This window comes from Ambystoma mexicanum, chromosome 1p (assembly GCF_040938575.1).
Source record: "Ambystoma mexicanum isolate Mex_15411 chromosome 1p, UKY_AmexF1_1, whole genome shotgun sequence".
Taxonomy (NCBI): domain Eukaryota; kingdom Metazoa; phylum Chordata; class Amphibia; order Caudata; family Ambystomatidae; genus Ambystoma; species Ambystoma mexicanum.
The window spans coordinates 419,402,044-419,420,297 of record NC_090921.1 but is presented as its reverse complement, the minus strand read 5'-3'; the positions used below and the strand labels follow the sequence as shown (position 1 = coordinate 419,420,297).

Genomic DNA, 18,254 nt, shown 5'->3' with positions numbered 1-18,254 from the left:
TTTGATGCATAATTTCTCAGCAACCAAATGAAGCATACAAATAAATGGTTTCCCATCTCTGCCCCCACCAAGGGTTCCTCTTCAGGGTTGAGGGTCATCAATAGGACCGGACAAGCAAGAGCTCTCTGTGGGCTGTCCTACTCAGGATATCTATTTGTTCCCAGAAATGAGAAGGGGTCTCCGCCCACCCCCAACACGGTTGCGCCTTGGAACGGGGCAACCGTGCAATTGGCCATTCCGTTAAAGGGGTCTGTTAAACCTGTCTGCTGGAAAGTGTTGTGGGTATGTATTGTTGCATCATTTTCTGGTGTTACTGCTGTGGAGGAGTGCCGGGTATCTGCAGGAGCAACTGTGTGTATGCTTGGTGTATTTTGTGGGGTATGGAGGTAATTCTGGGAGTCGGCCCTTGAGGGGACACTTGAGGTGGCATGCCACAACTTTGTTGACCGTAACTGTACCCCACACCATGCCTGCTTCTAAACTCTCTTGAAAAATGTGCCCATTTCCCACAGTTCCAACATTGTGAGGACCCCATTCCTCCTCCCCCTGGGTCCCATTCCTCCAAACCCCTACCCCCTTGATCCTCAGAACCCACTTCTTCCTCGCTGTTGTCGTCCTTGCCACTGCGGGCCAGGGTACTATGTGTTCCCACCCCACAGTCCTTGTCGTCCTGATCACACTGCGGTTATTCTGGCTTTCACGAAACTGGGGGTTTATCCTGCCACTTCCGTCTGTGCTGGCGTTGATACGGCCGCCTCCACAGCGACTTTAGCTAACTTGATTTGTAATAGTTTTGCTTCGTCTTCTTGTCGCCTCCAAATAGTTTCCTTGTCACGCTCCTTTATTCTTCTGCAATGGTGTACTATTATGCTCTGCATTTCAGGCCACCCCTTTGCCTCAACCTCGACAATTTTGTCTACTGCTTTCTGCACCTCTTTGGGCAGTGCCTGTTTAACAATGAAGTAGAAAAAGGGTATTGATTGGTCCCATGCGTTAGCCGTTTCTACTCTCCACATCTCTTGGACTTTTAGAATGAATTGGGAGGCATCTTCATCAGTGCACATAGTACATTGCATGATAGACTGTAAGATGGGTGTGTCAGGGAATGCTTGCCGCAGCGCATCCCATATTTTCACTTTAATCGTATTAAAGGATGCTCCATCCTGTGCATCATTTTCCAGAGTTACTCCTGTGTACCCCCCTTTTACCCACATATCGGCAACCTGGTCTCCGATAGCAGCTACCAAGAGGCTTTTGATGTCTCCTACTGCTAGAGGCACTCGTGCTGTCTATTTTTTAAAATGCATAGATCACCTTCCATGCACCCGCCGTAAGCGCTTTTATTAGATGATTTGTATCCATCTGTGCCCATGGCACATGGTGAGGACTGCCGGTTCCCTTATGTATAAGAGGCATTTGAAGGCGTAATTTGTTACCCTCAGTATTCCTCCCACTTCCCTTTTTCTTTGCTATCGCCATCCGGCCAAACCTGCTTCTTAACCTCCCATCCCATAAACGTTCCACCCTAGGGGTTCGTTCAGGTGCCTGTTCTGCCTCCTCATCCTTGTCATCCTCAAACCCATCGAGTGTACTCCACACGTCCGCATTGTCACATCCTAGGCTGTCCACCCGTTCACTTCCTTCTCTCTCCTTTTCCATATGCACGTTTATTATGGGTGTATTATCTATCCTGAATAGGAAAACTTGTCGACTTCACTTAATTTTTCACTGTTTCGCCGTCTATTCAATTGTGCTCCTGCTGAAGCCAATGCCACCTCTAAATCTCTTATTAACATCGGCATGTCCTGGGGCGTCCGGAGGGTACACATATGAGTGTGGTGGGGCTGTTGTGGACACATATGTTGGGTTAGTGTAGCCTACAGCAAGACGAGCCGTCAGTGGGTATATCCCGCAGCAATCTGCCGCTGCCCCACCCTCTCGTCCTGGGCAATCGCCCTTGCTACCATCATGTCCGTCCTCCCCCTTACACTCTTCCGCGTCTTCGAACATCTTCCAAAGGTCTAATATTTCCTTCCTTCTTTGTAATTGTTTTCCCTTATATTTAGCTGTTAGGAATATGGACATATGCTCTAGCATACCCTTATTATGGGAGCCCTGCTCTGGCCATGAGCGGGGCATCCTCCCTCCTCTTGTTTCTGCCACCTGCTTATGGTACTTCTCAAGTCTGTCTCGGTACAGCAGTAGGTCCTTACACATGTACTTTATTGGGGTCTCTCCTCCCATGGTAGTGGTGGCCATGCTCTTGCTATCCTTATGCTTGTACTATTTTATACTACTTAGCTTGTACTGCACTTCCCCCCCCTCCCCTTCCCCTTTTTCCCTTCCCCTTACCCCTGCACTTGCGATCTAAATGACACCTGGCCTAGTAGGATCGTTGTCTGTCTTCCCCTTGTTCCCCCATCCCTGCCTCGTCTCTCCTTGAAACACTTGTGTATAGGCGCGTTACAAATGCCATATCGTATCATATACTAACGCGCTGCACAGTGTTACAAGTTGTCAAAAACAATCAATTTTCACCCCCTCCCTTCGGTCAAAAAATCCGAAAAATGCCCCTCCCTTCTCTTCTTCCATGCTGCCACTTACACAATTCACATGTTTAAAATATATTACAAATCACATAGCCCCCCCGCCACCCCCTTGGGCCTCCACCCTATAAAAAAAAAAAACACTAATAAAACAAGCTAAAATAACAAGCTAAAATAATAACTACTTTTTCCAAGCCCTCAAATATATGGGGATCCTATGTATTTCCTTTTCTTCTGTTACGTAGTATGAGTGGCACCACCTTCTTCCCTCACTCGGGGAGGCTCTCTACCATTCCATTTTACTTTCCTTAATATTTTCCTCAAAAAAATAATAATACCAAAAAGCAAAAGAAACCACATACATGCCACACTCACAATCTGAACATTTGCATGATCACACTGTGCACACTCTCCCATACATCCATTCATTCATTCATTCCCTACTTGTTATCCCTTGTAAGACTATACTCTAGTAAACGTGTTCACCCAAACTCCTCCATCACGGGGTTCCAACAACACCGGCTTCACTTCTCCTCGGAGCCGCGCCAGACTCCAAAGAGCGGACAGGAATTCTGCAAAGACTGCTCCTGTACGGACACTGGGGAATACATGTTTTTCGGGACTGGTCTCTGTAGGTGTGCATGGCCCCTTCGGAGAGCGTGTCTGGAGACCTCTGCATGTATGGGGGCGCTGGGATCAGGTTGGGGTCACCAAATGAAGGCACACCCACAAATGCTCACGGCAGAAAAAATACAACCCGCTAGGGAAAAAGGCCAATAGATTCATGTAAGGATAACACGTTTAATTACACTAAAAAAGGTATGCCAGCAAAGAACTCTGCTGCCCAAAAACATTTTGCTGTAAAATGGTACAAGCAGAATGTTATAAGGAAACAAATTGTCATCAGTGACGTAAACATACAGGAAACACCTGTGTGGCTGGTTGGCTAGTCCTTATACATGGTCAGTCTGCCCTTTAGGAGATGCCAAGACATTGGCTCCAGCCCCGTTTGTCCATCTTAAAGCATGTGGGGTCTGCTGGAATCATCATTTCAAGGGAACCAAGGTCGAGTTTGCAATTAGTGACTATGTAACACAATGCTACTCTATCATTATGCCGCGCACCTGGGAGGCGCTGTGACTGAGACAGGGGGAGTCTAAAGATCATGCTGATCACACATTCTTCACTCATTCTGTATCGCACTATCTGCACCCACGGCTTCCACCCTTGCTTTGGAATATAATTTATTCCTACCTGTACCTCGCATTACAAATGTACTCATTTTGGGGTTAAGATGGCACGGTAGTTGACTCAGATCTTTAATGGCGGAGTATGCTATCGTCAGTGGTCTGGGGTCACCTACTACCGTGGAATTCAGGGGTCTTGGGACTGGGATAGTTGTGGGTGCCATAACACAGGGTAGGCTGGGTGGGGGTTGGAGGCCTGTATTGGCCTGGCTGTGATGAACGTGCACTGTGAGGCGCCTGGTACTGTCTCGCGGTGTTGCAGGGCACATTCCTTCTCGGGATAACATGTATTGGCAACAGTTGAAGAACAGAGGAAAGTTTCTGTGGGAGCTAACTGGTGGGTTTCTATAGCATCAGAGCTTGGGTTTATTCAGGTTTCTTTGTTAGGTCTGTGGTCTTTGTCTACTGCACGGCCATGCATAGCCAAATGTTTCTACCATAGGTACAAAAATGGCACACTAGCTCTAAGTATCTTACACTTTGCATGGTATTGTGTCCTTGCAGTGTCTCTTAGCACGACCCCCTGGCACATTGCAAGTGAATTTATGGAATTCGCCTTACTCTAAAGCGCCTAGTTGGGGGTAGAGGTTCATCTTCTTCACAACACTAGGCAGGTCGACTGGGAGTCGCTTGTGGCAGGTTTTCCCGTCACTGGATCCAGTATAAGATTCCCAGGAGCTGCGGGTGCAAGCATTCCTCCAGTCGGTTCCAGGAGCAGAGTGCAACCCTTTTGCGAAGCAGAAATGTAGACGGCAGTGATGAAGACCACCTCAGGACACCACTAGACGGGGAAGGCGAATTGTGGCAATGGCTACTGCACAGGGGACAGAGTATGTGTCTTTCCAGTCCCGTTTGAAGATGACCTTCCAGGACAGGATCCCTTGAGGCTGGGAAGCTGAAACATGCCAGGAAGATTACTTGTGGCATGAGCTGACGACCATCAATGTTCCAGGTGATAATTTGGAACATCGACGCTTCTGGCGAGGTAGCCTACTGGAGAGCTGGTCAGTACACTGGGTGATCCATGGACACTTCCGAAGGCTCAGGACGGCTGGATCCTCGAAAAGGCTTCAAAACTGGTTGGTCCCCCGGTCCAAGTGTTAAAGCACCGCAGAGGGCCTTCACAGATCAGGTTGTCCAGCAGGGATTCACCGGGTCAAACACAGAAAGAGATGCCAGACCTCTTTGGGAGCGGTCTACGGATCTTCAGTCGGCTGCTCTTCTATGTAGCATATTTGGTGCCAAAGCTGATCGAGGAATGGCTGCAGGAGTCCTCTTATCCTAAATATGATATGGCGCATTATAAATGCCATATCATATCATAATCCTAGCTGGAAGCAAGTCCAAGCCCACCAATGGTAAGGATCTGCACCATTCAAACAGACAGCAGTGGTCCAATCAGGGACCATTGTGGGGTTCACTCATACCCAACACCCAGTGGCACTACGAATGTGGAGTTGGACCAACCAGACAGTCCTACCTACTTCCTAGGTCCACACGCAACAGGTCAGCCAGTAGCCTGCGAAAGCAGCAGCTTTACCAGTCGAATGCATAATCATATATGGGATTTTCTAACTTGAGAAGGCAGGAAGAAGGACAAACAATATGGCCAAAGGACAAGCAAACAATCTCTTGGCACGGCTATTTTAGGGAACTAGAAACATTTAGTAGTCAGATACGATAAACACAAATGTGCACACTATAAATAATGTAAACAAAGGGAAACATATATCTGCTGCCACTTGCTTGTCTTTAGGCACATATAAACGTAACCACAAATTCCATGTGTAAAACACTAGGGAGATGCAACAGTATTTCCACTGCAGTACATTGTAAGATGCTGTGTGCACTTTTAAAAAGTTACCCAAACAGGTAAGAAGTAAAAAGACAAAAGGGAAACAGTTTCCCAGTTCTGATAGTCTAAAGGACAGATCCATTTCCCCATGACAAAATGAGCAAAAGTGCAGAGGAGTGAAGCTGATGGATTCACTTCCCTGTAAAAGGTCAGGACGGGTTCAAAAACAAAAGCCGAACGTTTGGGGGTTCATAGAATATGGAGGGAAAGTTGCCTAAAGGGAAATCTTTCCTAACATGGTAAGTTTCAGGGGAGCTTCTCAGTAGCATGCATGGGGCACATTCTGGAAAATGCATGTCTTGGTTTGCTGAGGTCATCGTAAGTGATGAAACTGATACATGAAAACAACAACCTGGACAACCATTGCTTGAGACTCCAACTCTAAGTGTTTACCAATGATGCAGGTTCTTGTTGTTATGGGAAGCCAAGTTATATATTCCCATTTCTGGAGGGCAGTAGTTCCTTTTCAAGAAATGTATAGGTGATCTTAGCTGGTGTACATCTCCAAGAAAAGAAGTCTAAGAGTAACAGGTGCTAAGAGTTGGTATTTTTGAGTAACAATACCACTTCTATAACGGTATCAGAGGCATCTGCTTCCAAGTAAAATATGTGCCTGGTATTTCGGTGCTTGAGTAGGAGGGGGAACTTGAACACTTGTTTGATCTTCTGGAAGGCGGCCTGTGCTAGTAATATTTTCTAACCATTTGCCCAATGGGCACCACTATGCGAGAAAAGTGTAATGATTCACTGGTAAAATTAATAAACCACCACAATCTCTGACTTCTACCGGGGTCGGTTCAGGCCATCCTTGTACGCTTCGGTTTTATTGTAAAACATCAACACCTATTGGGGTTAAAACATACCCCACAAATCCAATGGTCATGGGGGAAATTGACACTTGGACAGTGGCGTAACATTGATGTTGCTGTAATCTCTATCGAACAAGCCTGACAGAACAGACATGGAATTTTGTAGCAGGAGAATATGACATGCATTACTTACCGTAAAAGCATTTCTGATGATTGTATCTGCTTAGATTCACATGCTGTACATAGTCCGACATCCAGTGGTCACTGCAGAGTATTGCATTTTGTTTTTCGTAGTCGAAAAGGGGACGTCGACAAAGGCGTGTCTGTAATACTATCCCTATAATGACGTGCAGTGTACCCAACATCCCTCACGCGTCAAGGTCCCTCTGTTTGTATTTTTTCCTCGCCCTGAGGGAGCCTTCTAAGCGTGAGTGAGTACATAAAATAGAAAGTAATAAGATGTCTATATTCCTTCCATCCGAGCGGGGAGGAAGGGTGGGCGCATGTGAATCTAAGCAGATACAATCATCAGAAATGCGGTAAGTACTTTTATGGTAAGTAATGCAAGTCTTCTGATGTTTGTTAATCTGCTTAGAATCACATGCTGTGCATAGACTAGCGAGCAGTAACCGGAGTTGGAGGTGGGTTGTGAGAAGGAACAGTAGAGAAAAGATGTCTTGATACTGCTTGTCCCACCTGGGAATCAGATCTAGAATGGGCATCTAGACAGTAGTGTTTTGTAAAGGTGTGTACAGAACTCCAGGTTGCCGCTTTGCAAATGGACTCCGGAGGGACATGTGCAATGAATGCTATGGAAGCCCCAGTGCCTCGAGTAGAATGTGCTCTTGGCTTGAAGGGTAGTTCTCTCTTGGCAAGAGTGTAACAGAGTGTGATGCATTGGACAATCCCTCTAGATATAGCGGACTTTGAAACTGCATCTCCTTCTCTTCCTGCCGCCACTGAGACAAAGAACTGATTAGTCTTTCTCAGTGGTCTAGTTCTTTCCATATAAAACATGACCGCTCTGCGCACAACAAGTGTGTGCAGGATTTTTTCTCCCAAGGTTGATGGGTTTTGAAAGAACGTTGGTAGTTTTATAGACTGGTTGACATGGAATTTCAAAATGAATTTTGGTGCAAACCTAGGATGTGTGCGTAGAACCACCTTATCTTTGTGAACGGTTACAAAGGGGTCTAGTATAGAGAGCGCTTGTAGTTCACTTACTCTCCTAATGGAGGTAATAGCTATTAAGAAAGTGGTCTTAAGAGTGAGGTTCTTAAGTGTTGCTTTGTGCATGGGTTCGAAGGGTGAGCCCATGAGCCTGGTTAGTACCACGTTCACGTCCCATCTGGGAGCTGGGTTAGATATAGGAGGGTGGATCCTCTTTACTCCCTCCATGAAGGCTTTAATAACTGGAAGTTTCCACCATGAGACCTTATGTTGAGACGTGGTGTATGCGGAAAGTGCAGCTCGATGAACTTTAATAGAATTAAAGACTAACCCTGAGTCTAATAAGTGAGTCAGGTAAAGAACAATCTGTGTGGGAGAGCAGTCAACGGGGCTGGACCTTTTTCCTCTACACCATATGACGAACCGTTTCCACTTGCTGGAGTAGCAGTAATGAGTGTTCGGTTTCCTTGCTTCTCTAAGGATGTCCATGCATCTTTGAGGGAGCTGCAAATGTCCAAATTCTATGACATCAGAAGCCAGGCTGCTAAGTTCAGGGTTTGTGGGCCTGGGTGCAGCGTCTTGCCCCTGTCCTGTGACGGCATGTTGTACGGGCAGGGTATTTTCAGCTGTGGAGACCGTGACATTTTCATTAGGTGAGCGAACCAGGGTTGTCGGGCCCACATCGGGGCCACTAGTATCATGATAACAGGTTCCTGGTGGATCTTGTGCACTACCTTGTTGAGAAGGGGAGTCAGGGGGAAAAGTGACCATGTTATCCAGAGACTGTTCCTCTAGGAGCGGTTATGGGGGGTATCTGGATGCGTAATCTTGGCATTGGGTGTTCTCCAGAGTTGCAACCAGATCTATTTCTGGGAAGCCCCATAGTGCGAAAACGTCAGAGACAAGGTCTCCTCGTAATCACCATTCGTACTCTGCGGGTAGAGGGAAGTCTCTGCTGAGTTCGTCTGCCAGCAGATTGAGTTCCCCTGGTACACGTTGTCATAACAGGAACATGTGTTTGAGAGCCCACTTCCAGATGTTCTGGGACAGCTTGGACAGTCCTGGAGAGTGAGTGCCCCCTTGTTTGTTCAGGTAGTACATGGCTGTGGTGCTGTCTGTGAGGACCAGCACTGCCTTCCCTTGAAGGTGTGCCTGGAAAGCCTTCAGTGCCTTGAAGACCGCCAGTAGTTCCAGCAAATGTATGTGTTTGGACGCCACACTCTGAGTCCAAACTCTGTGTGCAGTCTGATGGGATAGGTGAGGCCCCTCATCCTGTGAGGGATGCGTCTGTGGTTAGAGTGGCTTCCACTGCGGGAGTGGCGAATGGTGGCGAGAGAACCAAGGCCTGCGAGACCACCACTAGATCGTGCCATTGTCCGCTGGCCTGACACCACTGGCTGTTGAGCCACTCTTGCATTGGGCGCATGCACAGTCGCGTGTGAGGTACCAAATATATACATGACGCCATCATTCCTAGCAAACGCATTGCCTTGCTTACCGTAACCTCTCGACCGGCTACATATTGAGGGATCTGAAACAGCATATTTTGGACCCTCTCGTTGGAGGGGAAGACAAGGCCGTCCTTTGTTCGAATTAGAGCCCCTAGGAATTGCTTGACCTAGCTGGGGTCTAGGCTGGACTTCTTCTCGTTGATGGAGAAGCCCAGTTGGAACAAAAGGTCTACAGTCTTTTGGGTATTTGAGAAGCATGTCTCGTAAGAATCCCCGGTTATGAGCCAATCGTCGAGGTAAGGGTATACTGGAATGGACAACCTGTGCAGGTGGGCTGCTGCCACTGCCAGTACTTTCGTGAATACCCTTGGCGCTGACGCTATGCCGAAGGGTAGCACTTTGAACGTCTCCGCAGCATCTAGTGTGTTTTTGATGATGCTTTGGTTAACCAGGGTACCTTCCGTTACAGTGGCTAACAAGCAAGTTTGTAGGGGCTCAGGGACTTCTTCGAGGTCTTGGCGTAACTTTCCCCATTGCGCATCAGCATAGCTTGCCAGTAAGGCATTGTTATTGGCAATTCTGGTGGAAAAAGCAGCCGAGGCTGTAATCCTCTTTCCCAGGGCGTAAAGTTTCTTTCCTTCCTTGTCTGGGGATGCTTCGCTAGTAGATAGCAGAACTCCTGTCCTTTTCCTTGTGGTTGTTGCTACCAAGGAAATCGGGTATTGAGTGACCCTTAATGTATAATGGGTCAGAGGCTGAGGGACTAAACAGCTTCTTAATTCTAGGGTTGACCCCTCTAACCAACGCAGGTGTTGATAACGATGGAATAAGTCGTCTTTTGACTGAGGCGAGAAGGGGAATGGCCTGGATAGTAGGTGGGTTCTCCTTGATGATTTATTCTACAAAATCTATTTCAGGAGTAATTTCCCCTGTATCAATCTCAAAATGTGCTGCTGCTTTACGTAGTAGAGCATTGAAAGTAGGTTGGTCATCCACAGGTGACGGATTTCTAACTGGTGTGGTTTGAGGAGAGGACAGGTCCAGAACGTCAGGGTCTGTCGACGCTCCTGGGGACTGCCAGGGCTGTGAGCCACGTCCATCTGGGTCTTCTTCGAAGCCCCCACCACCAATGTATGGGTCTTCCTCAAAACCCTCCTCTTCAAGGTTTTGTTGATCTTCAACATTTAGGAACTCCTCATCCTCTTGGAAGTGAGTGTCTTCTTCAGTGAGGTCATATGTATTAACCCCCTCTTGAAGTGTGTTAATTAGCCTTGGGTATTTAGCCCTAGGTTCTTCAAGAAGTACCTCTCTTGAGTGTTACATGTGCAGGGGAGGACATGAACCTATCCAGCTTATCCATACATGATTGAAATCTTTCTAAAGTCCATTGGGGTAACCCAGAACGGTCTGGAGGCGTAAAAGGGAAGCTCTTCCGCCTGTAGCCATCTAGCTCTTTCATATAACGTCGAGGATAAACTCCCCTCGCCCTCTGAGAAGCCTTCTCGTGGGCTAGATCTTTCCTTCGACGTAGGAGGCGGCTCCTGCCTGCCTTCAGATTGTCTCAGCGTCTCCCTAGCTTTGTAAGCGGGGCTCGGCGAATCCCTCGCCGCCCGTCCCTGAGCATCAGTGGAGACTATACGAGCCAAGCTCTCGACGACTATAACTGTCTGTCGAGGGTTCATCTGGCATCGTGTTGGAAGGTGCCGAGGCCTTGTCGCCGACGGGCGCTCTCTTACGAGGCGGGTCTGTTTTGGTGGTAGCGCCCTTATCTGTGGACAGCCCAGTCGCAGGTCGCGGTGAGGGCTTACGGTCGGCGGAGGCCGCTGGTAGGCCCGGCGTCTCCGTTGGCGCTAGGGCTTTCTTCGACTTCGACGAAGTGCCATGGGTTGTGTGTTTATGTTTATGTTTCTTTTGTGCGTCAGTGTCGCCAGGGTGTTCATCCCCATAAGTAGGGTGTAAGCCAAACTTGTCGGGGGCAGACGCGGAGGAGCGGGAACGCTCCCTATAGAGGTCTACAACCTCCGATACGGAGGTAGTGTTATCACTGTCCTCGTCACATTCGGCGGCGGCAGGTGAGGAATTAGCTCTAGACATAGCGTAGGCTCCCCACCTCTTGACCCTGCGGTCCTTTAAAGTCTTTGGGTGAAGAAGTTTACAGGCCGCACAGCCGTCCTCTTTGTGGTTGAGGGGTAAGCAATTTGCCCTTACAGCGCAGGCAAAATCTAAAAGGAGTCCTCTCCATAGCTGAGGATACAGTTAAAAGTGAAGGAAAGGGGGTGAAAGAGAAAGGCATTCTTAGAAAGAAACAGAAGTGTCCCACGACCTCCACTCTCCCTACCGTATAGGCCGGCGAGGCCGGGCCACGTGTTCGGCAGCACCGAAGGATCACCTCTGTCGAAAACACTGCTGTCGAAGGTCTTATTCGGCGGTGAAACAGCTTAGCCGTCGAAGGAGGGATTAAGATTTAACGTTATTTTAAATAAAAATGACCAAGGGTTGAATAAATGGTATTAGCAATTCGTCTCTAACGAGCTCCGCATTAGTGCAACCAGATTCTGGGCGGAAAAAAACAATCTGAGGGACCTCGACGTGCGAGGGATGTTGGGTACACTGCACGTCACTATAGGGGTAGTATTACAGACACGCCTATGTCGACGTCCCCTTTTCGACTACGAAAAACAAAATGCAATACTCGGCAGTGACCACTGGATGTCAGACTATGCCCAGCATGCGATTCTAAGCAGATCAACATCCATCAGAAATGTGAATATCATTGAGATAGATGACCAATTCTGGAAACGTTGCCAACAGATTTTTGTAACGTATTAGATTTTCTTTTCACAGGCCAAAATTAATGACAAGGTATTCATAATACCTAAGGTGGGTTTAAAATGATTTATTTCATAATGTTTATAGCCTAAAGAGCATTATCATAATATACAAACGACATACATTATATAAACGAGTAATAATGAACCTACTATTGCAAGTGTAAGTGCACTATTATTAGAGCCATAAACATGTATAGGTTAAAACATTCAATTCATAAAAGGTTTAACATTTTCTTGTTAATATCTACCTTTATAAAAAAAATGTAAATAAGCATACAAGCAGACAATCAAGCAACAGAAAACATAAATGTAAATCAATATGATACGATACGTATATGTATCCATGTCACGGTTCATCTAATCCAACATTCCTATGTGCATTGTTGGCTAAACCTGGGTTGTATTCAGTTAATGAGATATAGAAGCAAAATTCTTTTCACAGGCCAAAATGAATGACGAAATATTCATAATAAGCAAGGAGGTGGGGGGTTTAAATGTAGAGTTCCATTCAACTCCACTTCTGATGCTAAGCAGTCTACAGGCAGTAGACATTGGCGTGGCTGACTTGATCTTCAGAGGGTAAAGGTTCCTATAGGTCTTTCCATTTAAAACCACACCGGGAATTGGCAGTAAGGGAGGGGGAAAGACTTTGGTATGCCCAGGTCAGACATTGGGTGCTGCACGCTGGAAACAGGGAAGAAGCGACCAGGGAAACAACTCAGTTTGAAAAATTCCTCCTATCCAACGATGGGTGTAAGGGTCTCATATCCAATCTGTATAGGATACTAGATAACTCAAATGCTAGACAGCAGTGGCCGTATATGCGGAGATGGGAGGGAATTTTGAGGAGGGACATTGGAAGGGAGGAATGGGAGAGATTGTGGAGGAGGATCCCCAAGTTAGCTAGAGCTTCTCAGCTGCAAGAAGCATGGTACAAGATATTGCTTGGCTGGCACTAAACACCGGCCAGACTCTGCAAGATATACCAAGGGACCGCAGGGGACTGTTGGAGGGGCTGTGGAATGGAGGGCAAGGCAGAACATATCTGGTGGGGATGCCTGAAAATTGTGCCATTCTGGCAGGAGGTGCAAACGGCACAGGAGCAGGCTTAAGGAGCAGGGGAGAATAGATCACAAGTACAGATACTATTAGGAATCAAAGAGGATACCGGGGTGGAGGAACCTAGATCCCGTGAAAAAGCAAGGTAGTCTTCACGCTCGCAGCTATGACAACAACAGCGCAGAGGTGGAAAAGCCCAGAGATACCACTGTTGCAGGACGGGCTGCGCAAGATATGGGAAATCATTGCCCTCGAGTGGGCAACGTATGCCATGAACAACAATATGGCCAACTTTGCAAAAGACTGTGGAGAATCTATGGCCTTCCTTAAAGACAATTTTCGGGTTGCATGGTGCCCTCAGCGCCTAAGACTTTTGGATTTACAATAAACTTTGGCGGTTGGCTCATGAAAGTAATGGACCAGGACAACGCAGAAGTCACCTCTGGGGAGTGGGGGGGGCATGGGGGCAGTTGGGGGAATGGTTTAAAATGTTGTAAAATCAATAAAAAGAGTTATAAAAAAAAAACACACATGGTGCCACCTCCAAATCCTTCTTGCCTATAAAACGTGAGGGGGGGTCCACTGGTGATTGAGACAGACAGATTCATCCTTTTCCTCAAGCTTTCCCTAATGTTATGCCTCCAAGATCATCTACTCATTCCCTAAAAGGCAGTAAATCATTCCAAGGGATAGTGCAACACCTCGTAAGTCGAAGGGATAGCCACATTCCTGATGTGGAGGAACTTGCTTTGCTTCTTTTTTATCTAGTACATACTGGTCATACGAATATTCTCAGTAAGGCGAGACTGGCTACTGGCAAGGGTTTACTGTAGCAGTAAAAGGTCTGGTGGTCAAGGGGGTGAGACAGTGATCAGTAAAATATTAAGACTATGTGAGGATCTTGGCACTCCAATCACCTGAGGATTATGTTTGGTCAAACTCAGTAGACCAAGGACGATCTTCAACCATAGTGGAGGAATTACATTGTATATGGATTCTGCATGATGCTATACACTAGGGATATGTCAATGGTGTAGACGGATTCTGGTCAATCTTTGAGAATCAAGATTTCCAGATCTTCTGCATGAACAGGCCTAATGGTTTCTCTGCATCCTGACCACACTGACGGGTATGAAATGACCCACCTTTCCACAGTAAAAACAAAGACTTACCATCCAATGTAAGGGAGATTTTTCTTTTGCAAATCGTTCACTCTCTGCCCTGAGCATCCCAGCACTACAGCTGAACTTTCTGGGATCTGTTTGACTCCAGGTGCGCGAGACTTTTTGTCTCACCTCCTGCATGTATTTTGGTTTTGGCATCACTGGACCCCTCTTAAATGGACCTAGCTAAGGGGAGACTGCTTACTCAGTCTTTTTGAACCTCAAGCTTTCCTATGGCAGCACTTCCACCAAAGGGAGTATGCCGCCACGGGCCCCTAGGGTTCCGATTGAAATGTCGTTTTTGGGTTCACTGGGGTGCCCCTGGAAACCCCCCCTCCGCCCCCGCCCCCACAGTGCAGGAGTAGTCACCTCCTTTTTGTGACTTGTATTTTCTAACCATTGCAGCACAAGCTATCCTCAATGGAGTGCTGTGGGGAGATTTTGCATCCCCTTATCTTTGTTGAAAGTGAGAATATTGTTACTTTAAGGGATGCCTTGAACATGCTGGTGACAGTTGTTACTTTTTAATCTATTTTTCGTAGGCATTACTCAAAGCTGATGCTTCGATAATGCACGATAGGGGTCATATGCTCAAAATGGCTCCCCTTGTTGTTTTAAGTCCTGTTCAAGATGTCCTGTCATTTGGTGGCCGTCCTCCTTTCCCAGGTGGGGGAGGGACCTTTCCTTTCATGCACCGTTGAGGTTTTCTTAAAGAAAGCCTGTGAAGGTTCCCCTTTGTGTGTGTGCTGGCAGGAAGTAGAGAGGGGTGCCCAGACACCAATACACATTCCTCCAGGAGACTGACTGCTGCTGGTGAAGATTCTGGAAGTCTGGCTGTCCCCCACTGGACAGCCACCTACATGTTTGAATGCTGCTTGTGTCCCTATTGGAGGGCTGGGATCACCCGCATACCTTTTTTTGTATATAAGGAGACTAGCTGGACCAGGAAACACAAGTCGACGACAGGACCAGAAGAAATCTGAAGAAGATGAGCGAGGGACGCTAGAGGACTGCACCAGCGACCGGTACTAGACAAGCAGAACCACGCACTACGTCTTGCAACTAGACATTCTGATCGACAGGGAAGACCTCTGCAAGGTGCCTTCCTCCCAAAGACTGGTGGGACCCACAAGTCACTTGTCTTGCTCTAGCTTGGTCACCGGTTTGCTGCCGCTGAAGCGTGCACTGCTGTATCTGCCCTGCAAGGCCTAAAACTTGCTAGCTTCAGTTGCATTGACTTCCGGTTGTCCAAACAGCTGGAACTCTATGTGGACATCTACAAGGTTCAAAAGGGACTCTAGAAATCCACTGTGTTACTCTCCACCAGGAGAAGTGCCTGCATAGCCGGAGTATGCCTGCTGATTTGTGAGGGGCACCTGACTCTGTCCGGGGTCAATACAAAAAATGCATCCTTGAAGATCCCATCAAGGGTCCCTACGTCGTGGAACTGAACCCAGGTATCCTGCCTACCCATCTGAGGCCACCAGCGGTTACCAATGATAACCGGGGCTTCCCGACCTCGAACCTGCGACCAGACGTTCGTGCCCGGCTTCAACAGTGAGCCTTGCTTATCCCAGCCATTTACTGTTGCTGGGCCTATTACTAACTTTTGGGGAGTTTGGCTTATATCTATTGACCTTCTCCCCCTGCCCACAGATTGGGTGCCAAGTCCTGCTTACCTTACCTTAGCACTACCCGGGGCTAACCCAGAGTGATGGTGTCCGGGTCAGTACTTCTGTGGGTCGTGCAGAAGGCTCCCAGGGGTGGTAGTTCCTCTTCAAACCGGAACTGGATTTAAGGCATCTTAAGTCCCTATCTACTATTGATTCCTATAGCCTGCATCATTTAACTTTTTACTTTACCTGCCTAAACTGAGTGCGTCCTCCTGACTACTCCACTCCATCCTCCAGAACCTTTTGGGCCAGTAAATGAACTTCAGAGTTATGGTGTAGACTAGGGCTGGACTTCTAAAATTTATTATATGCTATTGGGTCTATCTATAAGATAACATCACGTGTTCCCGACTTTGATAGTTTGCATTAACTTTTTGTGTTTTATGCTAAAGTACTTCAAAAGTAGTGAGTAACCCATGTGGGGCGACCAACTGTGAGTTGTATATATGTGCTGATGTATTTTTACCTACCTTATGATATTTAAAGTGTGCCTTAGTCTAGGGTTATAATAAAAGTGTTATTTTTATGACTGACTGTGTGGGTCTTTTACTTACCTGTTCTGCTAATTGTTAACTGCACTACACAACAGTGCCCCTTCTTCCTTAGTTCAGCCTTCCTGCATGATCATGCTCAGTTGGGGTTGTAAGAAACCTTTATAACCAAAGGTTGGCTTTTCCAAGTCCCATCCTAGATAAAGACTGACCATCCTGCCTCTGGAGTCAAAGAGGCCCTCTGACTGCAACCCAACTGCATTGGCTAAGGGGGCGGGGGGAGGGGAGATGACCGGATAAAAGGGACTTAAACAATCTCACTCATCATGAAGGTTGGATGCAGTATCAGGACTTTCATTCCCTTTTCTTTGCCTTGCGTTTCTTAAACAGATAACTATATTGTTTTTCTTTATACACTATATACATTCGTTTTTACTAGGAAGTCACAAAGAAGCCAGGTGATCAATTTTGTAAAGAAACATGCAAAAAGAAAGGTGGCTTCTTACTTCTTTATCACCAAGCTTTGAGTAATGCACATCATACAAGATGATCAGTCCATTCGGATTCTTTGGCTCCTGCCACTTTAAGAGGACATGCGGGCTTTGGTATTCAGAGATGATTGGTCCAACAATATTGTCGGAATTAGCTGTAAAAAACAACAAAACCTATTGGATATACAATGCAGTTTGCATTTTATTCATGATTTTAAATCTTTTCCACCCACACAAAATATTGATGAGAGACTAGCAAGATTTCTTTTTGTGTGAATTACCAGTCCATTTTACAATTAAAGCAGTTCTGGTGACATCAGAAACCTCGACTGGAATCTGAGTTATCTATTAATTTAACCAGAAAACTGAAATGGCATTATTGATTGTAATTCACAGAAAACTGTCATTTGTGTGTATACTACATCGTTTTTTGTAATTATTATGCTATGAACATGTATTTCGTGTTTAAAATAAGATGTTTATTGAACAGAGTTAGTTATTCAGCCTAGTAACTATTGTAACCGTAGTTTCCTTTCCTCCATATTTGTGATATAGTAGCATATGGGGAGTGGACCGGTGCACGGTGCACAGCAGCAATATTTAAAAAAAAAAAATGTTTTGCCCGTTTTCTGGGTCCAACCAAATGTCCTTTCAAACAGCAAAATATCGTGCAGGACGTTTTTAAAGGGTATTGAGGAACAAACATGGAGGAAAGGCAACTTTCCACCATACAGCTATATGTGTATTATGAGTACAGCATTCACTACAGTGAATAACTTGTCCGGCCACTTTTCCTTCATGCCTGTGGGAGATTTCTAATCACTACCATAATTGCACAGATGGCAGAGTTAAATAAGATGAAAAAATGCATAAGACCCTTAGCTAAAGTTGCTATGAAGTACTAGAGGACCAAATTGCATGTCTGCACTGGAGAGAATATTCAGGGAGTAATCTCTGCATTTGGTGTATCCCACAAATCAGTTTTGCAGAGATCTTCTAGGGGGCATGTCACTGGAAGTCTATGGATGCTGCCATGATTAAGTGCTCATGCAGGCCCTATGGAACCCCCATTTGTCTCAGTGGACAGAATTGTATAATGAAGGGAACTCTCCCAACATGCAAGGGTACTTCTTGCAGGGATAGTGTTGGGTGTTGCTCTTCCATACGGCACAATAAAATGGGGATAAAAGTGGATTACCCAAGCTCTCACCAAGTAGGATCTTTATGCCCTGCTTGCAACCACGGTTAAGAGAAATTTCTGAATCAGGATCTGGAAAAACATAGATCTATCAAATGGCTGTTGTGGAACTTAGTAACCACATTTGCTATAAGTCTTTGGTGAGTGTGCAATGTCTCTATGCAAAAGGGAAAAGGAGTTTCAAAGCAACAATTATTCTCCATGCTGTTCAGTACCATAACCAGGAAAGTGGTCTTCGAAGTCAGACATTTGAAGTCAGCAGACGCCAAG

At 46.4% G+C, this 18,254-nt stretch overlaps 1 protein-coding gene across 1 annotated transcript in view; it reads right to left on the bottom strand.

Annotated features, from left to right (window-relative positions):
• The window catches only part of INSR (insulin receptor), a 1,116,918-nt gene that overhangs the window by 167,579 nt on the left and 931,085 nt on the right, over positions 1–18,254 (bottom strand). Inside the window, exon 12 of the mRNA XM_069649227.1 lies at positions 16,802–16,941. Coding sequence (XP_069505328.1) covers positions 16,802–16,941 — 140 coding nt within the window. The remainder of the gene's footprint in view (positions 1–16,801; positions 16,942–18,254) is intronic.